This window comes from Taudactylus pleione, unplaced genomic scaffold, assembly GCF_031769625.1.
Source record: "Taudactylus pleione unplaced genomic scaffold, aTauple2 ptg001954l, whole genome shotgun sequence".
Taxonomy (NCBI): Eukaryota; Metazoa; Chordata; class Amphibia; order Anura; family Myobatrachidae; genus Taudactylus; species Taudactylus pleione.
The window spans coordinates 194,697-221,492 of NW_028286350.1; the positions used below are offsets into that span (position 1 = coordinate 194,697).

Consider the following 26,796-nt stretch of genomic DNA (forward strand, 5'->3'; position numbering starts at 1 on the left):
CCCTCCGGTGGTGCCTAATCCCCCCTTCCCCTAGCCTAAACCTAACCCTCTGGGGGGGGGGTGCCTAACCCTAAGTCCCCCCAGGAGTGCCTAAACCTAACCCTCCCCCCCCCCCCGCAGATAACACGTCGTGACGCCCGGTTAACCTACATTCGGTATGCCGAGTGTCTGTATTTAGACACCTATCATTAGTCCCATGCAGGGCTTTCAGTGTCGGGATTCCGGCGGTCGGCATTTCGACCGCTGGCATCCTGACTACATCCCGATGCCGACACAGTATGCATCTTTTTACACTAGATTCCTCGCTAAAGTGTCCATCTCTGAATCAGGCCCTGAATTCTCCCCTATGATTGTAAACTGAAATGTCTCTTCTCTTTCACAGCAAATCCAATAGAAAGTCTGGAAGTGGAAGCGAGAACAAGTTATACGACGTTTGATGCAATTAAAGACACAGTAGGAGTTATTCCTCCTCCATCCTCTTTTATTTGAAATCCTTTTATTTATTTTTATTCATAAGTGACTATAATTACATTGAAATAAATTAGTTAATGCAAACACAAGTCTCAGAACGTTTCCCGGTGGGAGGAGGAGAGCACAGAGCAGGGAATAGAGCAGCAGCAAGGTCGGGGTGTGGAAGAGATGGTGCTGCTCCTCCCCAGTGTCTCCACCTCTGGGTCTAGTCACTAATAACCAGTCACACACAGTGTAGTGCTGCTGCTGCTGCTGCTGCTGAGTGTTAGCTCCCGGTCTCCTGGTGGCTGCGTGTAGTGCACTCTGACTGTGCCTCCTCCATTCAACCTCGTCTACGGTCTATTTTGTTCTTCTGTCGGTGCTTGGATCACTGTACAACTACTACAGACAGGTAATGCAGTAACTTTTCTGTGAATGATGTGCACATGGTAGAACGCATAGCCACATTGCCAGTTTCATAAATATGTACTTTCACTTCCAAACAGATTGGATTTGTATGGAGAACTTGCCTGAGCAACAACACTTTCCCCTGACACCTAGTCCTCACCCACCCCTTCCCCCGGGCTGCTGCTGACATGGGAGCAGTCAGAGGGTTACAGTGGGGCAGGTTTCTCTCAGTTACTGCTGCTTATCCTTAGGATGTGGGGGCAGGTCATGAAGGGAACTTTCCTCATATACTGAATTTCTGTAGAGGCCACTGATCAACTTTATACTGAGGATCCTGTTGAGAAAATATATTAAAAAAAACAAACCAGCAAACCCAGCTGGGTCATTAAGCTCAGACATGATAATCAGGTGATGTCTAAAAAGGTTTCCTTTATGAGGTTTACATGCTGTTGTATTGGGTGCACTCCAGGCACAGTGGGGTTATGGGGGACTGAGCTATTGCCCTCACCTTGGAAGTTTTTTATTGCCCTGACTTTATAGCCAGGGTGGTGAGTCTGCACTGTTATCACAGTAGGCACAGAGTCTGACTTTATAGACAGGGTGGTGAGTCTGCACTGTTATCACAGTAGGCACAGAGTCTGACTTTATAGCCAGGGTGGTGAGTCTGCACTGTTATCACAGTAGGCACAGAGTCTGACTTTATAGCCAGGGTGGTGAGTCTGCACGGTTATCACAGTAGGCACAGAGTCTGAACTTGGACACTTCTTATCACAATGTATTGAACGGTCAGTAAGAGAAGCCTTGAGATTTATCAGTGAAACAAAGTCTAATGTACAATTTAACATCTACACATTATTTTGGGGGGAGAAAAACGCTTTTACTCTAAAATGTCTATACATTAGGTAAGGTCTCACTCCCTGATTGTGGGCAGTTTACAGTGACTTGGAGAAATTGTTTCTATTTTCACTAATTGGGGTCTGAGTTGAACGTATGCCTCTTTGCGTAGCATAACCTGCTATTTTTCGCATTACGCATGAATTGGAACAATGAGTTTGCAAGTACAGACTATTCAGAGTTGTACACATTTCAGTCACACATACTTACTGAAGCAGTGTAACGGAGAGCTCTAGGAAAGTTCAGCAAGGGCATGTCAGCAGAACTGCAGACTATGCAGAGCTAAATGTAAGTCTAAATATGTTTATTGGGGGAACACGCACCATAAAATGTATAAAAATTTCCTTCAAAAATAAAATTTAAAGCAACAGTATGTAACAATATTTATTTTAATGATTAAGGGGTCTATGTACTAATAATCAGGGAACTGTGTCCATATCGCCAGGGATATTATCCCCACTGTGTACAGTTGGGAACTCGCACGGACAGCGGTTGCAGTAACCGCTGTGCCTGCGAGTTATTTCCCCCGGCATATTGTAGATGTCGTTCACAGTGGAAGCTGACCATGTGCATGTGCACAGTGTCCGCTTCCGGAGCTGCGATCTCTCTCCTGATCCTGGAGCCTACATAGGCTTAAAGCAGTTTACATCATCTGAAGATGGTGTAAACTACCAGTATCAAACTCCGAAAAGCTTTGATTTTTGGCGTTTAGTACATAGGGGTCAGATCATAGTCCCCATTGATAACTGACATCGATCTGAAGTGCTAGTTCGCACTTGCCAAAGATTTCTGTGTAATCTCCTGCATTGTGTCAATAGTAAATAGCTACAATACATAACATTATGCAGAAACTGCAGTTTCTACATCATTTTATGTAAAAAGAAAACCGCTTTATACATAGGCCCCTTATTCTAGTTTACGTTATGTGTTTGACTTAATTCCATATATCTCTGTGTTACCAGTGAGCCTAATTCAGTTTGATAGAAATTTTAATTACAAGACAGATTACTTGTGCTCTGCTGAGAATATCATGCATTGGCCTATTTCTGGTGTGGAATGCAGGATCCCACAAGAATGGGAATCTCCCCAGTACTTTATAACAAAGGCAGCAGTAGCAGTGCATAAAGACAGGAATGTGAACTGATCAGGGTCTGCAGATAGAGCTTCACAGGAATTCCAGTGCTGTTTTCACAGCAAGCCAGTGTCTGAAATAAACTGCCTGTGTTTACAATAAGCTTTATATTAGGCGTGATCTGTTTGCATATTGTGTTCCTGCTGTTGGTACAATTTTTGCATAGTCTGTGATCTTTTCAAAATTAAATTTTCTTAAACTGGGTACACACTGACAGATACATTGGCCGATCAATTGATCGGCCAATGTATCTGCTGCCCGTCGCGCAGTGTGTACCCGCGATATGTCGGTGAACGTCGGCGTTCACCGACAAAACGCATTGGCTGTGCTGCACAGCCGATGGACAGATATGTCTGCAGACAGCCCGTACACACACAGCGGCAGCCGCGAGGAGGGAGATGGGACACGCCCCCGATCTGGCCTCCAGGTTCCGCTCCCCAGCCGCCGGGACCCGAGGGCACAGGCAGATGATGGCAGTTCTGTATTTTTGAACAACCATCATCTGCAGATATATCTGTCAGGTGTGTACCCACCTATAGTCTTGCATTTGGTACTGTTACAACATACAGTTGAAGGAAAAGAAATTCAACAGCTTCTGAATTGCCTTGTTACTAATACATCAGTGATAACATCCATTGTCTGTCTCTGGTTTAAAGACTGATAACTGATTAAATTCCATCAAAATGACTTGCTTACATTTCCGGGTCTGACATACCAGAGCTGTTGTACAGGTTTCCATTTGGAATAATCAATTATTCCCTCTATACAATATTTAAATGAAACAGTCCTATCCTATCTGCTGTAATCGATTTTCCGTTGTTAAATACAATTATTGCCACCTGTAAACTTGGCATAGAATAACATTATGATGTGAGTAATTTTCAGAATTCTTATAGGTAAGTATTTAGGTGACATTTACAATTGTGTGCTGTCACCATATAGGTCTACTGAAGTGCACCGAAAACTTTAAAGGATTGGGCAATTCCATTTTAAAACAAATTACTTCCTTTAAACATATTTGGGTCAAACATATTTCAATACAGCATGGTACCTGTGAGCTTTAGCTTAGACTAACTTATGACATTCTCTAATGAAATATTGTTCTTTTTCTTTGGGTCTCGGGTATCTTGGTAGTATTTGGCACACCCTCTCACTCTTAAAACTTACCTTGGAACTATTCCCGTTTTGTCAGCACAGTCCCGATTTGAGGGGAGTGTCCTGTCATTGGGCATATTTGTCACTACTACCAGAAAGTTGGGTGGTGTGTCCTCACTCACTTTATTAAAAGCATTTTTGTTGGTAGGAAAGGGGGATTGGAGGCTAGGCATGGCCCTATTATGTATGTGGTGGAGCGCTCACGTTCTCCCAATTGTCTTCAGGACAATGTTAGTAGGTATGCTTAATTATGAACGGTTTTACTTTAGTGATGCTAACACATACTTGAAAAGCGAACCCCCCCCCCCCCCCCCACAAAGAGAGTCCCAGGGGGCAATCATGTCTGAGGTACAGGGGGAGTGGTGCTGCGATTGTTCATCATGGCAAGCCTCACGCCACTGTTCAAAGCTGCGATTCGTGGGCACTGGGGAGCGGGGACATGATTACACAATTTAATACAAATTGCATCACCAAACACCCAGGCCACCCTCTTCACTCGAGAAGTGAAAGGCATTCTGGAAAGTGGCCCACTCTTTCATGGGTGAAGGAGAGCCCACCGAAATTCAGGAGTGTCCTGGACATTCCAGAAGTGTTGGCAAGCATGTGTTTTAGCGGGCCTGGTCCAGATGCCGATGCTTACACAGGTCGAGTGATTGTTAGCCATTGCGCATGCATATAAGCCGCTCTGCGCACGTGCTGCGATTTCTTTTCAGTTAACTTCGCACAGAGGATTAATTCGCAGGTAGTCACCGTTTAAACTGTTGCATGGGCGTGTGTTTAAGACAGGTCAGTCTTACTCAGAATCTGTGTGGCTGCCAGATCTGTGTCAATGTTCCTGATGTTTACCCTGTACCCGCCGTTGGACGAATATGAGAAGGCAGCAGTGGGCGTCCCCAAGCTCGGGTAAGCTTTGGAGTCATTAGTAGAGTGAATTGTCCAGTGAATTAACGATTAAAGGATTTCTCATATTTAAGGGCACTGTGATACAACATAAAAACTATTTTGAGACGTGCCATCATTATTACTATGTATACTATTAAAATACATTTTTTGTTTAACGATTGAAGGAATAGTTAGAACTTTACAACCAAAAAAACAGGAGAGGTGTAGAGAGAAGTCAAGTAAATAAATAATATGACTTACAAAACATAGGGCCTGATTCAGAGTTGGGAATAGAGTAAAGCTGGGTACACACTGACAGATACATTGGCCGATCAATTGATCGGCCAATGTATCTGCTGCCCGTCGGGCAGTGTGTACCCGCGATATGTCGGTGAACGTTGGCGTTCACCGACATACCGCATTGGCTGTGCTGCACAGCCGATAGACAGATATGTCTGCAGACCGCCCGTACACACACAGCGGCAGCCACGAGGAGGGGGGCAGGACACGCCCCCGACCCGCCCCACAGGTCCCGGCCGCCGAGACCTGAGGGCACAGGCAGATGATGGCCGTTCAGTGTGTATGAACAACCATCATCTGCAGATCACTCAATCTGCAGATATATCTGTCAGGTGTGTACCCACCTTTAGAAATAGCTAGTGTGTACCTGTATAAACCGTGTTGCAATGTAAGGGGTGCAAGTGCATACATTTGTTTTGCATGCAGGGTAAATATTGGCTGCTTTTGCATGTAGCCCACAAATGCTGGACAGTTTTATTTTTACACTGCAATTTAGATGTCCCCTCCAAAATCTAATTCTCTCTGCACATTTTACATGTGCCCCACCTGCTGTATAGCATGATTTTACCAAGATGCACAGTTACTTGCTATATCCTGCTTTATTCCCAAAGCTGAATCAGGCCCATAGTCAAATAGATCTAATCTAAAGGCACACATCCACTTCTAGACATGAAAATGACTGCACGATTACGACATTGCAATTGTACAGTCGTTTGTCAGTCTGTGATGAGCCTGCACCGAACGAGCAGTCGGTCAGTGCAGGCTCATCAATCATCTGCAAACATGCTGAACCTGACGTTATCATCAGGTTGTCCAGCATGTTTGCCTGATGATAGATGTCTAAACGACCAGCGGGAGTGCACATTGCTGGTCTTTTTAGACATTTTTTTTAAACGATGTGCAAACGATTATTGACCGATAATGATATCGTTAGCGTTCAATCGCTCAATTTAATAGTCTAGTGGATGTGTGCCATAAGATTGTATGCACTAAAATTTGAAGATTACTGTATTGCACCTGAAAATGTTCATTCACTGGTGGTAGCGTTCCCGCTAGGCTATTTTAACAGGGTGCCACGCCCTACCCGATTTGGAAACGGAAAAATGCACCCTGCTGCTTTGGCGACGCCTTGCTGGCACCCTCCTGAAACAGCCTGCTGGAGGTGCCGGGTGTCATCCCCACCCACCGGCCACAGTGTCCCACACGGGGGGGGGGGGGGGATTGGGGTGCATCGCTCACCGCCGGTGAATAGATGCTATGCTTTTCTCATGGCCACGCCCCCTTTCCGACTCCCCCACGCCGGACCTAGAAGGAACACTATTGGTTCACTCACTGGCTGATTCACCCTATATTTTTGCTATTTTGATCCGTGAGAGATAGCAGCTGCAATGGTATTAGTGTCCGGATCTGAATCTGATGTATACTGTTATGCTGCCATACACTAGCGCACAGGTTCTCAAACTCGGTCCTCAGGACCCCAAACGGTGCATGTTTTCCAGGTCTCCTCACAGAATCACAAGAGAAATATATAGCTCCACCTGTTGAACCTTTAAAATGTGTCAGTGAGTAATGAATACACCTGTGCACCTGCTGAGTGACCTGGAAAATGTGAACTGTGTGGAGTCCTGAGGACCGACTTTGAGAACCTCTGCACTAGTACGATTTCGGGCCGAATGCCCAATTTGCAACGCGTTGTACAATGAATCGTGTCGAAATCGTGTAGGTAGGATACGATCCGATGCGCACTCCCGCCACTCTTAAAACGTATTGTATGATCAGATGTGCAGCCCATTATATCTATCGTAATCGTATGCAGATCGTGTTAAAAAGCACCAAACCGTGCTGTCGGGACTGCCGGGGAGTTCAAGGGAAAACGTACGATGAATCGCATTGTACTATATCGTACTAGTGTATGGCCAGCATTAGGACTCATGTACTCTTTGTATACTATATACTGTATATCATAGATAGAAAATTAATAACATTCTATTTTGCTTTCTCTTCACTGTAGGTGCATGATTTAATCCCTCTCTGTTAGAGCCTGAGCCTGGATATAGGTAGTTTGGTGATTAAGTCAGAGGAAAGAGACAGCCTTTAGGGGATGTAGTCAAAACATTGGCAATCACAATGTCGACACCACAATGTTGACAGTTGTGCTGATATCGGATGCATGTTGGCAATACACATTTACAATCATTGCACATAATAATGTGGTATGGTATCCCCTAGAATTTCATTTTGAAATGAAATACCTGCTGAAAACAGCTTATAGGGTTTATATCAACTCCTGACTTTATTATTGTGTATCAGGGGTCACAATAATAAAACAAAAACACAGGTGCATTTCTAATGCTGGCCATACACGCTACAATTATCGGGGCGATCCGCCTGATATCGGCGGATCGCCCCGATAATTGTAGCGTGTGTGCGGACGACCGAGGGTTAAATATTGCTCGGTTGGGCATGCAGGATTGTCCAGCATGCCCGTCCGATGCGATATTTACCCGGTAACTGTCGGCCGCATCGGGCAGTGTATGCCCAGCGCGGCCGACAGACAGACATTTCCTGTGTTCCTTCCTACGGAAGGAACAGGGAAATGTCTCCTCCCCCGGGGGCGCTGCGCGGATGTCGGGCTATACACTGTGGCAGCCGGCCAGATAAAATGTCTGTCGGTCTGACAGACATTTTATCTGGCTGTGTATGCCCAGCATAAGGAAAGTATTCTCTTTAGTTCTGCTTTTATTTAAAGATTGACTTTAAAGCTAGTGTACAGGGACTACCCAGGGAAAAAAAGAGCCCACATGCAGCAGCGAGTTCAGTTTGTTTGGCAGAAAAAGAGGGGTGATTTTCCCCCATCTATTAAAAGTGCCCGTCTGTAAGAGCAGCAGGAGGCCTGCAAGTCCTGGGTGGCAGTGCAGCTTTAAGCCAAGTAGGTCTGTCAGACATGTTACTGTAAGAAGCAGACCTCCAAATCCCACAGTGAAATATCTATTTCATTTATCCGTTTCTTAGAAGCGCTTTTTAGATCAGAAATAACAATGTTAGTATATCATGACTGCTTATTGTTAGTGTAATGGGAAAGTGCAGACCCATGAATTGCACTGTTTGGATTCAGTGTCAAGCTGAACGCCAGGTCCTGCTAACTAAATATGTTTTCAGTACAGCTGTAGTCACATGCAAGGCTTTTTATGTCTCCAATCCACTATCTAAACAGCCTAGGTGCGCCTTTTACCACTTTCATTTTAACATGTTTTTGGTATTCACAAAATGATAATCATAATACTTTTGGTGTGATCCTTTTTAGATCGTATTAATATATATTTCAGCCAGCCCTGTGCGAACATCTATATTGGTGTTTTCTTTATAATAACATTATACTAAGGGGTCCATTCATCATCACTTAATTTCAACAAAAGCAGGTGAAAAATAAAATTTTCACCTACTTTTGTAAAAATTAAGTATCGGGGCTATTCATTATAAAGGTATCACTGATATCTCCTGCTTACCTTTAAGTATTGAGTCCTAAATGCAAGCTCCGAAATCTAATTTTGACTACGGGAGCATATACCATTTAGATGTTCATAGACAATATGTGTCGGCTGTGCAGCACATCCGATGGTAGATATATCTGCATATCATGCTGTGTGTACAGGCTGCAGTTGTGAAAAACATTCACTTGCAATATATCGTTCATCAAACAAACTAACAATATATTGACAAGTGTGTACCCAGCTTAAAGCTGGAATAACATTTAAAAGGTTTTATACAGTGTACAGGGCGGGCTCTACTAAGCATCCCATCCGTGATGCTGTACATTCCTCCACTTAGCAGGTATATACATAATATTGCCGGTATGTACCTAGAAATCACAAAGGACCGCTCTTATCGAGAGAGAGACTGCCAGTTTTATGACCCAGAAGTCTCTCTAGCTTCCTTGTGTACATGTGCAGAAGGGCGTGTGCGCTGTGGGGGATGCTGGGAGGGATCCCTCTCAGGGGGAGTTCCGAATAGAAGCCCATAGGCTTCTATTGGGTAACGCCATGGCGTTACCCACTGAATCCAAGCTCCGGAGTGTATCGCATTCTGGAGCTTGGTACATATGCTGCTACATGTTCCTTCCTCCCCGTCTACCCCATCTGTGTCACACCTGTTTGTCTTTCCTGCCTTTTAGAATAAAAGCTCTTACGAGCAGGGCCCTCTACCCTCTTGTGCTTCTCCTTACATTACTTTCATCTACTTCTTACTCCCCACTAGGGCACCTAACATTGAGGCGCATATTCAATTAAGTGCGAAATGTTCCAAACTTTTCGCATGCTGGACTTTTAGCCGACATCGCTGGTTTTTCCATGCGGAAAAGTATCGCGCTCGTCCCCGCTTATCCCCGTATTTTATTAGAAATCGGCAAAAATGGGACCCGGTTAAGTCGGAACTGGCGAAAAGCCCTGTCAGATTTGGGGAAATCAGCCTGACACCCCCCAAAAGATGCACTGACATTGGGGATCATTATAGATACCCCTGAATAGGCCTGCTGAAGGTATTTGGGTTACTTAAATGATCTCAATAGCTGCCTATTAGCGTCTTTGCAAAAGTGCTGAAGAATAGCATTTAGCAGGTTTTTTTGCAGACAATAAGCAGTCCCAGCACATTTGGGGTCCACGAAAATGGGTGTTAGCATATTATAAAGTTGCTAAAGTGAAGTTTAAAAAAAAGGTAAATAAATCCACCTGCAGCAACCACCTGCAATCAAAAAACACCTGGGGCATAGTTGGGGACCCCCCTGGAGTCTATTTCGGTAGTTTAAGTTTTTTCCCCCAACTTTGTACTCTTTCGCCCCCTTTTTCAAAGTCATTCTGTACTTTTTTTCAACAGCTTTCATAGGCGAATCTTTTTCGCCTATTCTAATGCATTGACTTTCCGCACCAGCGAAAAGTCTTTGGAATTGATTACAGGGATAAGTTTTCGTCTGGCGAAATGACTTCGCCGGCGAAACTTTGCCGAAAACGGCTTTTCGCACCTAATTGAATACGGTGAATATGTGAGTGTTATGGTCGCTAATGTAGCAATGTCATTATCCATGACCTTGTCCTACATTGTATTGCATTGTACTGTAAGTCACTGGTCAGCTTTTTGTTTACGTACTTTGTAAGGCGCTGCAGAACACTTGTGGCGCCATATAAATAGATGATGATGATGATGATAAAATGGAAATGCTGCCAAAACTCTGAAAACTGTTTTTTTTTATTTTAGTTTTGACCGCATTTCACCCTTTAGTACATCCTACCCACAGTGTTCTGCACACACACTGCTCTTACTTACTAATTAATAACACTTAAAGGTCAGCACAGACCTGCTGGACAAGTTAACCTTTTCTTTAAAAGGGGCATTCTGCTGTACCTTTTTTATAGACCGGAATTGTACTTCTAGCAGTGCATCTGATATACAGGTATAAATATATAGAAGCTAAACATCGTGTAACAAAAAATGAACAGTAATAAACAAAGAACCAGTTTGTGCAGGATTTCTTGTTTGAAGCGTGTAATTGCAAAATCAATCAGACTGGAGCAGCTGTGAAATGGGAAAGCACACTTTTGATATGGTAAATGTTCAAGGTGTCACTTCTAATTGTCATTAAGCTGAGAATGGAAATGACTATTAAGAGACTGGAATGAATGGTTTGGTTACAGAACCTTAAAGAGAAGTGAGGAGCATGTAGATTGTACGCCGATACTTTACAGAATCAGAATCCCTTTAGCGTGACAATGCAAGACGTGACTATAGGGAGGATTCATGTTGGCAGAACGTATCCTATACTGAGTAATCATTCTATCAGATGACACAGCGAGTAAGGGTGATTCATAGGCACAGCATGCATCTACCATTCTGGATGCAGTTACTGTTAAGCCAAATGATCATTTTGGCTTCCATTCCTATATGTCTACAGTACTTGCATGAATCACATAAATGGTATCTTTTCAAGTTGTTTGCAAACCTTAGCCTTTTGTGTCCTCTGTTAGACGCCATATATATGGTGCACATTGGTATATATTCTACTACAATTATATTACATGTCAGGGTATACCAAAAACACTGGCCCAATACTTTTTTTTTTTTCTACAATAAAAAAAAGAGAGAAACATTTATTGATCTGTGTATAAATTTGGTTCATGCAGAAATACTTTTTTTAACATAAAAACAAACAAAAAAACACACTTGTTCAATAATTATATTATTTTTTTTATTCTAATCTAGACTTGTGAAGGAGCCACGATTTTTCCTGCACATTGCTGAGCACAAGATGAGAGAGGTGATCCTGGTCCTAACATGCACCGGGGCATCCTACTAACCAATCAGGGCTTGAGAATGTCTGTGTGCAACGAATTTGTGGAACATATTTGGAAACCTGGATCCTGCAAAAACTGCTTTCACCCGAAGAGTGACCACCGGAAGCTTCAAACATCCTCTGATGGAAAAGTGGGCAACCTGCCAGTCTTGCCAAGTCTTAATGGGATTAGGATCAAGTCTGAGAACACAAACCAAGATGATGAGATTGTAACTGCTGCTCTGTATTCCAAGCCCACCATAGCAGTAAAACCAACCATGATTACATCAGATACTGCTGAGGAGTGGGCAGATCTGAACAGCACTGAAACACCAATGCAGGTACGTACATCTGACACTACATTAATAGTTTTGAACATATGAACGCATCCTATTACCCTTTATTTGTGCATGCAGTCACCAACCACTGGATGCATGTGATCTAACTTGAAACTGAAATTACCATAAAATGGCCTCTTCTTATGAAACTTATATTCCATGTGACACATGTACTGTCATTTCTTACCAGGTTCCATGGTTATTCACAACCAATTGAAATTTTGTAAGTTGTCAAGCAACAGCATAGAATAAATTTTCAAATATTTCAATCTTGCTTCAAAGATATGTAGAAATTTTGCATTGTAATTATAAACTCCTAAATGTTTAACCGGTCTATTCATTGTATACTACCTTATCAGCCTATTTTTAGATTTCACTTGGAAACTCTAGACTGAGTTTATATAAAGGAAGCACTTCTAGTCCTTTGTAATAACCATACACCTTCTCGCTTCAGTGACCAAGGGGCATATTAAACCTAGCCGGTTTCCCTTCGTGAAAGGGATTTTTCGAATGTGATGAAAGGACTATTTTACACCACTTAGGGTAAATTGAAATGAAAAGTAGGTTTTCTCTGTCTAGTTTTTTTACCATATATTTATTTCTGCAATATTATAAAACAAACCCATTATTTTTTCCCAGGTCAGCTGGAAAGTATCTTCAATGAGCAATTCCATCCTGAAATCTGGGGATATTTCAATGGCTATCTTAGATAACTTCAGCAAACATTTCAGCCATGATTATTGCTCCTCTAGTGATACATCCAAATATATACTCAATGGAATGCTAAGTCCTGATAAGAAGATTGAGATAAATGCTGTGAATAATTTAACGTATGTCAGTCACTTTGATGTTCAGGCTGACAAAGCTGTATTTCTCAAAGATAAGTTGCCAGCACCCCAGGAGGAAGATTCCCAGGAATCAAAACAAAATGATGGTGATACTGAGAAACTGATCAACCTCCGAGAAGAATCTGCCTTGCTTTCTTTAAAGAGTAGCAGTGGTTACTGCTCAGGAACCAGACCTGCTCCAGATAGACCATCTCCTAATAGAAGTTGTCTTAACAGAGACAGTGCGGTTCGTGAGCCTCCTGTCAAAACAGGATTGTACAAAGAAGCAATGTCTGCAAATGATAATACAAACTGTTATAACTCAGATGTGAGATCTAGTAAAAACATGTACGTCAGTAGAACTAAAGTATCGCTTCATTCTGAGTCAGATAACCTGCCAGAGACTCTGTCATGTATCGGTATTAAAGATAGTCTTGCATCACCAACTATTGCAGATTCCCAGACTAAGTTTCACACATCTACAGTACCTGCTGATGGAGGAAATAATGAACCTATATATGCTGAAAGTACTAAAAGAAAATGTGTTTCAGGGACTAAAACAGCATGGCACAGGGAGAACACTAGTGCTAAACAGGAGGGGAATCCGTGCTCATTAAGCAATAACAGGATGATACAAGAATCCACAACACATGTTGCAGCTAGGATAACCGTCATGGCTGCCCATACAGAAGAAGACAACCGAACAATTTACCTGAGTAGCCCAGACTCTGCAGTTGGGGTTGAATGGACATGCAGCAGTCCTTCATCTGCAGAGAATGTAAGTTTGTCACCTACTTTTCGATGGGGAGAAAGGAACCAAGGGAAATCTGTTGATGTGAATAAAAAGTACCAGACTTCCTTATCACATAAATACCAATGTACCACCAGCCTTGTTGTGCCCCCCAAAATTACCCAATCAGAGGAGTTGAATAACTTGCCGCTGATCTCGCCAACACACACTACTGGAATCTTATCCTCCATCTCTCCTAAAAAGGACTCACTAGAGCTGAATGACAGGTGCCTGCCAACTGGAGACCGTAGGCAGAGGCTCAACCATGCAATATGGAGCCGACAGTGCAGGATTGATGAGGAAGAAGAGGAAGAGGTGTCATCTAGCTCAACACAGTCAAGTACTAGTGCTGTAGGCAATGGGCAGTCTGTTTCATCCATCACTACTAATTGTACCTATGAGGAAAGAGACAAGTTGGATGATCTGAGAGGTCAAAAAGGTATGAGTAAATCCGCCTCCTGTCCTGTTGAACTCTCAAAAATAAATAAGGAAGTTGATGTCTCCAGTCAACCACCACCACCACCACCACCTCCTCCACCGAAAAAACAGCCCAGGTAAGAACTGATCAAGATACTTATTTTACCATCATTCACACTCCTGAAGTTTCAAAAGTATTAGGAGACTTTTGGAATATGCTTTAATAACTGTTCTACTTTTTTGGCACCTCCAATACATGGGGTAGATTTACACAATCAATGTTAAGTTACACATATTACAGATTACAAGAGCGTAACTGCTGGAAAGTAAAAGCTGGGTGTGCTTATAAATACATTCTTCTAAGTACCCGTATAATTATCCTGTTCTCCTAACTCATTGGGGGCTATTCAGTTGTTTTGTGGGTGACCAAACATAATTGGTGCCTACTGGTGCAATTGAATTGTTCCTCCCCATAGGCGCGTGTGGCGCCCAAAAGCATCAGGTTTAGCCACACAAAGCGGCTAAACCAGTCTAAAGTACTGCTTTGGGCAGCCAAACTCCCGACTTATCGCACATTTCTGCTCGCCACCTTGGCAGGCTGCAAGCAGAAATGTGTGCTTCCGCGGATATTCGCACCCGAGCGGAGCAACAATTGAATTGCTCCGTCGGGCGTCCAAAATAGCCGCAGAAGTAAACAATTGAATTGCCCCAATGAGTATAAAGTATGCTTGAGACGATTGCAATACATTAGTAAAGAGCACTCAATGAAAGCGCATGTCTGCTTGTTCCGAGTTACCATTTTTTTTGCACATTGTTAGAAAATAACAACCTGTCTCTGTATCTAGTTGGTATACATTCAGAATTAATGACAAACACTCTACAGAGTCTTGCACTAGCCTGCCATTTCTTGCAATTAATGAAAAAGAATAATATATATAATAATAATATAAAGAATACAATATGCGCCCTTCTGCAGTGGCATGTGACGTTGTCAGGTTTGATGAGCTGCACCACATCAAACCGGACGATATCGCAAGCAGACCTATTCATGTTAATGAAGGACGAAACGAGTGGTCGTTCTGTGTTTCATAACATCGCTCTAATGTGTACGCGCGGTACGATATGTCGGGTCGACATATTCCGTTACATGCCGTGCGTGCAGTGTGTGCCTAGCTTTACCTATCATTTTAGTACTCATTCTAATAAGATTATTATTTTGAACTACACCTTAAAGTGTTGAAGAAATTCAAGAATTCTGAGGTCCTGTCATTTTTTTTTATATGAAAGGGAAATTTCTAACACACGTGATGTTTACAACTTTTTTAGCTTTTGATTTAAAATGTGTATTCCTGTCTTTACTAGTAGATGGTTGGTAATCACAAGGCATAAGAAAGTTGAATGCTGCCAGTAAACAGCTACTTTTTCCCCTTATAATCATAGGAATGTGGCCTATACTAATTTCTTCAGTATTTATAGCCTGGGGTTTTAAAATGTTTCTTTTATTTTTTATTGTTGTTTTTTCCCCATTACAAGATCATACTAGTCTAATGGAAGTTTAGACTGTACCAACATCCTAGAATAGGCAGGAAATTAATCCAGTCGTTTTATTTATATGCTGTCTATGATTTTATGTAATGTCATTTTTGCATTTTCATTGAGATGGATATATACAAATGTTAATGTTCAAAGCCATCTAGCTTTAAAGCTTTGCTAAAGTCTGCAATGAAGTTCAGAAAATCATTGCTGATGGGGAGAGGGGGGATGGTCCGCACAGTTGATCTACAGATGAAGCAGGCTTTATTTAACCGCTTGGTGCGATACCTTAAGAAGGGTTGGGGATAGGAGCCAGGTACTCAGGATTTCGGTTGTCAAAAGGCCGGTAGAATCCCAATGCTGAGAATCCCGACAAGGGACATGTATGTACCCTAACCTTCCCTCCTTCACCCCCTAACCCTCCTGTTCTGCACCCTAACCGTAACCCTCTCTACACCGCAGCCTAGCCCTCTCCGTTGGTGCCTAAACTTAACCCTCCACCCTTAGTGCCTAACCCCCCCCCTGTCCGTAGCCTAACCCTAACCTTCCCTCTCCTGCAGCCTAACGTTAAACCTCTGGGGTACCTAAACATGTGTCCTGTGCCGTGGTTTTGTCAGCCGGTATCCTGATGGTTGGTAATTTAACTACATCCCCTTAAGAACTGATTGCATTGCTCATGTGAAATATTCCATTTCCTGACTTTGTGCCTCTGTGGATGAATTGTTGTAATGAGACCTGCTCCACTTGTAGCGATGATTAATATATAAAGTATTGTGGCCGATGATCGTTTAACTACGTACTTTATTAGTTTTAGTTATTTTTTAAATCAGTGGTTCCCAAACTTTTTTGAACCATGCCGCCCTAGAGTATCAGCATGGTTTTCACGGTGCCCATAAGCTAAAGTTTGTTATTGAGAAATTCAGAAAAAATGCAGTAAAGTGAAGTAAATTGTGATTACCTGTCATCCTTAGGTTCAATTATGTGGTGGTGGACAGGTTTGCGCTTGTTTGTCCACATATTTACATGACATTGAGCATAAATAATTTGATATGCTGCTGGACCACCAACCTGAGGCACCCCTGCAAGTGTTCCGAGGCACCCAGGGTGCCACGGCTTATAGTTTGGTAACCACTGGTTTTTATATGTTAAGGTTTCAGAACACTATTCTAGAAGGTCATACCACTTCATTGTCGTCATATGAACGGCTGATACTGTTGATGTTCCTTTTTTTTTTGGGGGGGGATATATTCTTGTCTTCTTGAGGTTAATTATATGTAGGCATTCATCATTGCATCTTTGATCATGCACAGGCTTTACAACCATAAATTAACTTGGGTATACAGAGTTAGCCTAATACTTATAAATAAACCTCTCGGTTACATAATTCATAAGCTCCACTTTTCCTTTCCACTAGAAGCTTGTTCCTGCTAAGTCTCTAATGCTGTGTAATACGTAGAAGGTCACTTCACCTTAATGATCTGGGTAACTTTTTGTTTGATAGCAATTATCATCAACCTCTTCCCAGCAGTCCTCACAATTATTTCCTGAAGGCATTATGCAGCAAGACAACTCTAACTGCACACCCTATACAAGTGTGTGACTTGATAGCTCCTGTCACTGGCCTGTGTTATAAGATGAATGAGATCATTGACTCTGGACACACAAAAGGTTGTCTGTTTGGTTAGATCCACACATGACTGTGAACATTTATCTCTAGTTCTCACATCCCTCACACAGAAGATAATGATCATTTTCTTAAAATACAGCATTTTGCAGAAATCGCATTTTATGACTTAGCATACTAGGAATAAGACACAATTAAAGCAAGTTTTTGAGTATATTCTGAACTCTGACATCTGTTCAATTACATTTGTAAATTAGGATGACCTTGCACCACTTTCCAAACTAATATCCACATGTAGTTATAAAATACACATTTTTTTTTTAACCTTTTACTGAAAACATTACTTGTACAGATGTGCCCTCTTATACCTATTGTCTGTGTGCCATATGGCACAAGACGCTCACCGCGTCTGAGTCACTCTGAGAGATGTAGTGCACCGTCGTTTTCTTTAAATTTTGCGTCTCATCTGCATCAGATGCAGTGAGAAGCCGCGAATAGTGTACCAGAAACGCTAGGCTGTGACTTTCACCGCACAGAATTAGTTTTACACACGTGCAAAGTCGCAGATGAAGTGTGAGAAAGTCGCAGATCATAGTGTGAGAAAAAGCCACAGCTGCTATTTCGTATCACTTCAGATGCAGATACTCATTCACACACAGATATTAGGGATGTGCAGGCTCGGATTAGTTCGGATTTGCGCGCTGGGTTCGGATTTTTCCCTCCAAAAAACGGGGCTCAGAAAAAGGCAAAAAGTCATCTTTCATGGACAATCATCATCATTTATGGACTTCCTAACAATATACAGATGTCGCACATTAAATTGATCAGTGTAATCTAGCAGAGTAGTTTTGTCACTTGCAGGTGTCTTATTTATCCAACTAAGAGGCACATTTTGAATGAAAAGATGTGTGGCAGAGTCGCCCAGGATTTGGCGCACCGAGAGGGGCTGTTTTGCGTGGCTGAAGCCAGTGTATGTGGACACGTCTGTAAATCTCTTGCAGAATGTGTATTTTCTAGCTTTAACTGCATTTTAAGCCTTCAAAGATTGAGAAACATATTTATCATGAACTGATTACTCTAATAATGAGAATTTATTATGCAGATGCCTCAATTCAAATGTTTCAGTTTGAGTTCCGTTGGCAGCGCTGTCTTCACAAGATAAAATATTTATTTGCCAGCGGTACCAGTTATTTTTGTATTATAACCCATTTCTCTATGTAAATTATCAAATAAGCAGTGCTTAATTATTAAATCAAAAAGTAGAATGCGAAAGCGAATGGAGAACATTAAATAAATTCTCTTTAAACATTATAGCCCTTCAGTACAATTATTTTAGTGTTGGTGGCCACGGACGTATCTCCGGCAACTGGAGACCACCAACACCACTAATTTTCCCTTGCACCCCAAGAGCTGCACAGGAAAATCTGCAATGTTGGGGTACTGTAATAAGTTCATTAAGTAGACCCTTATGAGGCAAAAAAAGTGTGTTGGAAATGCGTTCCTGTGCCTTCCAGCACAAATGTATCCCTGTGTATGAGTCACATTTAGATGTGCTAGGCTACTATGGAGATGGTATGTGACCTACTCACTCCGTGCCAGGAAACAGTGTATAACATTTTCGGAGACTGGACCTGTTTTAGTTATAGGGTTCAGACAGTTTTTTTGGTTTTGTTTGTTTGACCAGACTTCAAAGCCTTACATGACATTTTGTTTTTAAATTCTCAATAGCAGAGCTGCGTAAGAGGGGCTTTAAGTTATGCAAAGAATTTCTTGTGCCCTTGAATCCAGAGACTGAGTCACAAAATGACATGCTACCTTCTGTATGGACTCTGCCACCTATTTCCCACAGCCTCCATGGTGAAGTACTGGAGTGAGGCCTAGTCACATTCCATTCCGAATCCCTGAGCCATCCAGTATTGTGACTGTTATTCAGTAACTGCTTACAAAAGGCGTCATCCTTACAGCCCAAAAGCCAAAGAGTAGACAAGAAGAGAAAATTAAACTCAACACTGACCAATTCACCAGTATTGTTTTGCATTCCACCGCAGAACATGTAAATATGGAAAGGAGAGGAATGAGGTTAATGATTGTTAATGTTCCAAGGAGAACAAACATTCACCATCACAATGTCTTCTTTCAGAGACATTTCTGTTAATTATACTAAGTTGCTTTTCCACATATTTCTGGAGAGATTCTAGCTTTTATCTTTTTATTTTGTACCTGCTCCAAGTCTAATCACCTAGAAATATGTACACCGCTAGCCAAGCACAGCTACACTATGGGGAGGGATCTGAAGTACACAAAAGGTTGTTGTGTCTGCATTTTTTTGCCTTTCACTTCTTCATCTAGCGTTAACATTAACAATATTGAAAAATATCTGGATGCCTTTAGCTAAAGAAAGTTCTAAAAAAAAAAAGTTTTTAATTCCATGCAAAATGTACTTTTCAAGATATACAACACAGGATTATTATTTTTGCCTAACATTTATCTTGCATGCAATGCATACATTTGCACATGCAGCCACTAGATATAAACACCTCGTGGCCAGATCTAGATCCAATTTGGCTATACATATGGACACATTGGAATATGCTCTACATTGGCACTCAGGCCAAAGGGATGGATTGTGTACGGTACAGACCTTGTCTCAACACTCATCCCACTGGATCTTATGTCTGATTTCATCAAAATGGATGAGATCCAGATCAAATGTAGATCTGTATTTACTGTGCATATGTACTCTTGTATGTGGTGAGCTGTCTCACAACTCTGTAATTTCACTGTAAATGAATATTAACTGTGTTTGCATAGGGAGGTACAAAAAACAGTGCTTTCTGCTTCATTTGAAAAGCGGATTTTTGAGGAAAGAATAACCTGTTTTACTGCTCTTTGTAACATGAGTTCTAGCACGGGAAACAGGAAGTGTCAGTTGTGAATCCTGCTCTGTTAATAATAATTTGTATTATACTACTACTAAAATGTTTTTGTTTATTTTTTTAGCTGGTGCCTTCTTCCTAGAAAATATGTTATTCCATCATATTGAAAAGTAGCAAGTTGTCTTTGTCATTTTATTTATTTATTTTTTTTGTTTGTTTTTTTTCAAATAGGCAAATTTTATTGTGCTTTTTTTTTAAAACCACTTTAATGCTTTAGTAAATGTGAAATAATTGTCTATTTTTAACCAGTATTGCAAAGATATTTTTTTTCTCTTGATAGTTTTGTCTATTATTTTCTTAAGGCACCATAAAATGAACAAGAGTAGCCCTGAACTGGATAATATGAGCTCAGTGGAGAGTCTTGGAGAGTCTTTCAAGGCTACAAATGTCAGCAGCTCAAACATGAACACCAGTGTCAGCTTCAGTACTGGTTCCATGGATAGTCTGGATTCCAGGACGTGCAGCGAAGGAGGTAATTTTGCACATCTACTTATCAAGAGCTTTGACCGGCTGAAACTATTGTCAGAAATGCTGCTATGGGTAGACTGTGAGGTACAATTCACTAATCATTGTGTAATACACCTTCTTGTGCTCCACGTCTAATATTATATTAAATATATCTACAATAGTTATAAGGAGGTCAAAGTAGGATAATATGGGGCAAATTATCCTATTGAAAAGGAATAGAGCTATACACTTTACAGCTATACACTTAACAGTTACTAATTAGCAATGTCCTCTGTGACAACTATATGGAGCAGTAGAGTGTTTGAAGACTGTTTTGTGTGGAAGAATGGGCCAAAATGAACCTGAGCAATGCATGCAACTAGTTTCTCCATACGGGAGGCGTCTTAAAGCTGTCATTACCAACAAAGACTTTTCTACAAAGTATTAAATAGATTTCAGTACGCATGTTCAATACACTTTCCCTGTGTCATTTCACATTATTACGCATAACTTAATTTATGGACATCTATGGTCTGATTACTTTGCATTTGTGGATTGCGTGGGTCGTTGCTGACATTTTGTGAAAATTTTATTACAATAGCCCCATCACAAATATATTTATAAAATATATAAAATGTTGATGTGTTCAACACTTATTGTACCCGCTGCATGTGTGTGTGTGTAGATAGATAGATAGATAGATAGATAGAGATATATATATATATATATTCTAGGTCGGGCACCAGACCCAGAAAGGGACGCCCAAAAAGGGCGTGGCCACGAGAAAAGGGGACTTGTCCTTAAGACGCACCCCCTTTTCATCACTCTTGGGGGCGTGCGCCCGTCATCCATTTAAAAGCGGTGACCGCTGCACTGCTATTTTCCCCACCTGCGGGACCCTGCGGAGAACCCGCAGGCTGTTTTAGCGGGGGGCTGCTAAGAGGGGCAGGGTGCATTCTACGTGAGTATAGCGGGCAGGATAGCTGTTAGCCGCAGGGGGAGAGGGTTAGGTTTAGGCACCACCGGGAGGTTAGAGTCAGGCTGCGTGGGGGGGGAGGTTAAAGTTAGGGTTAGGCTGCAGGCAGGCAGGGTTAAGTTTAGGCACCTCAGGGGGGGTTAGGCACTAAGTGGGGAGGGTTAGGTTTAGGCACTAACAGGAGGAGGGGGTAATTGTTAGGATGCAAGGAGGGAGGGTTACTATACTTACTATGCCCCTGTTGGGATTCTCAGCATCAGGATGATGCTGACGGTATTTTGACAGCTGGCATCCTGACTGCTGGTCTCCCATACCCAACCCATGCAGACAATTGAAGAGCTCCGGGCACTCATTCCTGGCGCTATTTAACATCACATTTAATTGAAATCCCCCTAGAATCCAACTTAGTATGGAAGTTTAGGAACCATTTAACTGACAGCAGAGAGGTTACAATACACCAAAATATCCTTGCAGCACCAAAACAACCTGTCCAGGCGACCCTGTGCCAACCCTGCCCCCTAGGCACATGACTTCATCATACAAAGGGGAAGTACAGCACCGCGGGAGCGTCCCGAGGTTACGCAGATAGGGCCGGTGCAGCTTTTCTCAGCATCAGGCAAAACTACTGCCTCCTGTCTTCTTTCCCCCAATACCCACTCTTCAGCCACTGGTGAAAGTGTGGAGATGGCATCTTAGACGTTCCACAGCCGCCGCTGTCAAATAGAAAAGTGCCCCCATAAAAAAAAAATGTAAAAAAGCACTCACACACACTCACTCCCCCCCCCCCCCTCCTCTCTCCCACTAACCCCTGGCATGTTGTAGGGTAGGGGGACACAGTTCCTTATATATAGGTATATATGGAGCTGGGAGTATTTATATAGAGAGAGATGGGGGTGTGTGTATAGGTTTGTGTATGTATGTGTAATATATATATTTATTGAGCTAGGGGGTCTCTGGCAGTACTCACCCCAGAGGAAACAGATGCAGGGGGCCCCAAGCAGGCTAATCAGGGTGTTGATCACGATTTGGGCTTTCCTTCTACGGCTTCTGCCACCTCACCCGGACACCTGCCCATCTCTCAGCCGGCAGCGGGTTTCCTCCTCTGGAACCTCAAAGTGCAAAGGAGGGGGTAAAATCTGGAGGAGAGGGGGCTTAAAAATTATTAATAAAAAATACACTAGTCATGGGGGAGGAGGGGGTGTGTAAAGTGATTTATAATGGGGGTCTATGGACACGGGGGATTTTTAAAAATACTTTTTAAAGTATATTACAAGAAAAAAAATGGCAATTTCTGACCGGTTTTGACGTTAAAAAATCTTCAGTTAAGTGGTTAATTGTGCAAAGAACAAAAAATAGGGTAAGGGTGTTGTAGTGTACACATTTGTCTTCTTTTAAATGACCTTTGAAAAGATATGTCTTTCAAATAATAAATGTTCCTCCTTTATAAGTTACAATGATAGTTGCTCTACAAATGTAAGGGCACTTATAAACATTCTCTCTTTGAGATACCTGCATAATGCTTGTAAAATGAGCAAAGTCCACCTGGTGTGTCAGTTAGTGGTAGGAGGGTGAATGCAAATGTGACGGGGCTTTCTCTGCATGTCTGGAGGGGAGTATTACAATATGGAATTGGTAACATCATTGCTCTTTGACCTCTGGACATAATACAATTTATAATCAGGGGTTGCACTTTGATCAGGTTAAATTATATTGCACACAGCAATAATACCTAGGAGCAGACTATCTACGTGATTGGTGCTAAACAATTCTCTCTGATCTGAATATAACACTTTCAACTCTTGCCCAGGTGAGTACTCTGTATAGACCTCTAATCCAAGCATATAATTGTTTTGCTAGCCGACTTGAAGTTTACAGCTTGGAAACCTTTCTTTAGACTGGTTTTCTCATTATTGTGCAAAGTCAAGTCAGTTGAAAAAAAATACTTATAGGAGTTCGCATTGTTTTTGTTTTTTTTGTTTTTTTTAAAGCAAGATCCTCTAAGCCACTGTTAAGGCTATTGCAACATCTGGTCTCTGCTCAGAATATACGCTTAAAATAAATTTAAGCTGCCAAGATCGGTGTTCAGCAAGGTGCCACTCCCTGTCTCTGTTTATAATCCAATTCCAATGAGCTCTTGTCACAAAGCAGCTTTGGAATGTATTTTACTCTCTCTACCTGAGCAACGCAAACAAAATGCAGTACTGGCACAAAAGTCATTTGCAACAGGTTTACTGGTTATCGCTAACCGATAAGGATTACAGAAACTCTGCTGTCATAGTGAATTACAAAGTTCACTATTGTTATATTGACCAGATCTAGACTGAAACTATATTTCTGTATCCTAGTTGTATCACAGCTAGGTAAGATAGTTTATATAAATGTATATAAAAGGCTATGCAAAAATACTCTTAAGGCAATAATGCAAAATTGGTGCTTAATCCTGTCAACTTTACATATTAGTTAATATCCAATCTTCCTTAAGATGGGTACATGCTGCAAACCTACTGTACCTCTACAGATCGAGTGATCTTTAGCTATATCTGTAGATGATAGTCCTTCATATACACTGAACGACCATCATCTTCCAGGCAGCTGCGCATCCCGCTGGCTGCCGCTGCATGTGTACGGACAATCGGCTTGCCGATGAACAGATCTGTCTGCAGATATTTCTGTCCATCGGTTGTGCAGCACAGTCGACGGGATATGTCTGCAAACGATGTCGTTCACAGACATATTGCTGGTACACACTGGCCGACGGGTACCCGATATATTGGCAATTGATCGCCCAATATATCTGTCAGTGTGTACCCAGCATAAAACACCTAGGCAGACACATGGGTGTAATTCCAGTTAACCTGAAAATAGAGATAAAAATGGTCACAAGGATTTTAAAGTGCTCAAAAACCAGATGTACAGTTTGTGTGTGTGTGTGTGTGTGTGTGTGTGTGTGTGTGTGTGTGTGTGTGTGTGTACATACGTATGTATGTGGACAGATCTGTTGGTCCAGATACACGAAAAAAGATGAACCCGTATTTTCCTTTGTAATAACTTGACAGTGACAAAATTAATTAGCATCCATCATTGTTTATTCAAGACTTTGCATTTTCTTTTTGATTTAACAGAATATTTTAAATAATAAAACAAATGAAAATGGCATGGAAAAAAATGTTGGGACCCTTAACCTTATATTTTGCTGCACAACCTTTAGAGGCAATCACTGCAATTAAGTGATTTCTGTAACTCTCAATGAGTTTTATGCAGCTGTCAACAGGTAGTTTGGCCCTCTCTTCCTGAGCATACTGCTCCAGCTGCCTCAGGTTTGATGGGTGTCTTCTCCATACTTCATTTTTAAGCTGTTTCCATAGATGTTCGATAGGATTCGGATCCAATGTTTTGTTGTTATCGGTTCTTGGGCACTTTTTAGCATGGAAAATGTATCTGAGCAGTAATGTGACATTTAATGGTGGTTTAATTAAGGTTCTGCTATCTTTCATCTTGCTATTGGACTAAATGTTTAGTACACTGTCATATATAATCATTTAACAGATAATGTTTCATTTTGGATACATTTTCAATAGTAAAGATCACAAGGAAAGTTATTTTAATGAATCCATCTTGTTTGCAGGTCAGTCATGTGAAGCTGTTCATTCACCAACTGTTTCATCTGGAGGTGAGAGAAAACATTTTGCCCAAGTTTCATTCTCTGTGGACTCCGGAATGGAAGGTCAGCATAGACCTGGACAGCCACCACCATTGCCTGCCAAGAAGTCTATGAATAGGGCTGTATCAGCTCCAGACAACTCTGCATGGGGTAGGGCTTTCCCATCCAGGGCAGGGATTGGTCCAAAAAGTCCTACGCTCAATCTGAGTCAGTCAGAAAATAATGTATGTGGGGATGAGACCACACTGCGAAGCTATCCTTTAAGTCCAGTGGACCGACAGGTCATGTTTTCCTCCTCTGAGTCTTTAGAGACCTGTTGCAGAGCAACTAGTCATAGAAATGAGATTAGGAGCAGGAACTGTGTTCAAAGCAGAGGAGCCCCAGCCCTATCTACTTCACAGCTAAATATTCACAGTCATACTTCCTCTGCATCAAGTCTGCAGCTCCATCACCTTCTTAGCAACATTGACAGCAAAGAAGGCATGTACGCCAAGCTCAGTGGTCTTTACGCACAGTCCACAAGGCGGTTGATGAATAAATGTGAGGATTACTTCATGCGGGAACAAAGGAAGGAACAACATTTCAATGAGAACAATTGGTCACTCTTTAAACTAACAAGCAACAAACCGTGCTGCAATGCTGGGGATGCCATTTATTATTGTGCAACGTGTGCCAAGGACCCTTCCAATAACTATGCCGTCAAGGTAAATTTGAAACTGATTTAAATTTGTCATTCGCTAGGTTGAACCAATTGTGCTTTCTACTGATACAAGGTGTATTATCATCCTTTATTTGTTGGGGATGTAGTTTGGAAGCCGACGGTCTAAGTGCCGACTGCCGGCTTCCAGACTTTCTAATCCCGGCGTGGTACTAACGACAGGCGTCAAACACGACGCCTGTCATTAACCATACGCCGGAAGACTGACGCCTGGCATACTGAACGAAGGTAAACCGGGAGCAGACAGCCGCGGGGGGGGAGGGTTAGGTTTAGGGCACCCGGGGGGACTTAGGGTTAGGCAACCCCCCCAGGAGGGTTGGATTTAGGCTGGGGGAAGGGGGGGTTATGGTTAGGCACCCCTGGGGGTAGGTTAGGGTCAGGAACCCCCCGGGGGACTTAGGTTCAGGCTGCGGGGAAGGGGTGGTTAGGTTTAGGCACTTGGGGGGGAGGTTAGGGGGGGAATTAGGTTAGCGACACTTACCTTAGGGACGGTGGTAATACCTACTACACCCATTTGTTAGCTCGCGCACACATCACACAGTGCTTTAGAGAATATTTCAGTCATTCACATTAGTCACTGTCCCAGTGAAGCTTACAATCTATATTTAGTTATCACATGGACGCACATGCACACTAAGGTTATTTTTTGTTATAAAAAAAAGTAATTTGCCAGCATGTTTTTGGAGTGTGGGTGGAAATGGGAAAACACGGAGCAAACCCAGGCAAACAAATGGATAACGTACAAACACCAAACAGATCAGCCATGACTGGGAATTGAACTCATGACCTCAGTGCTGTGAGACCATAATGCTAATCAGTATGCCTCCGTGCTGCCCCGTCCGGCATCTTCTTGCCATATAACATTTAGACTGTAAAACTTTAGATTCAGAGGGCCAATGTAATAGCTTCTGATTTGCCAAAAGTAAAATTTTTTCTGCTGGATTTAAAACAGCAATTGTTTTAAATGCAAAACCAACATGGGTTTGTCT

General features: G+C 42.1%; 1 protein-coding gene across 1 annotated transcript in view; it reads left to right on the forward strand.

Annotated features, from left to right (window-relative positions):
- The first annotated feature begins 756 nt into the window (after nucleotides 1-756).
- PRAG1 (PEAK1 related, kinase-activating pseudokinase 1) overlaps nucleotides 757-26,796 on the forward strand; it is a 31,831-nt gene continuing 5,791 nt past the window's right edge. Inside the window, exons 1-5 of the mRNA XM_088465273.1 lie at nucleotides 757-862; nucleotides 11,471-11,881; nucleotides 12,518-14,049; nucleotides 20,308-20,477; nucleotides 25,054-25,793. Coding sequence (XP_088321399.1) covers nucleotides 11,543-11,881; nucleotides 12,518-14,049; nucleotides 20,308-20,477; nucleotides 25,054-25,793 — 2,781 coding nt within the window. The 5' untranslated portion in view covers nucleotides 757-862; nucleotides 11,471-11,542. The remainder of the gene's footprint in view (nucleotides 863-11,470; nucleotides 11,882-12,517; nucleotides 14,050-20,307; nucleotides 20,478-25,053; nucleotides 25,794-26,796) is intronic.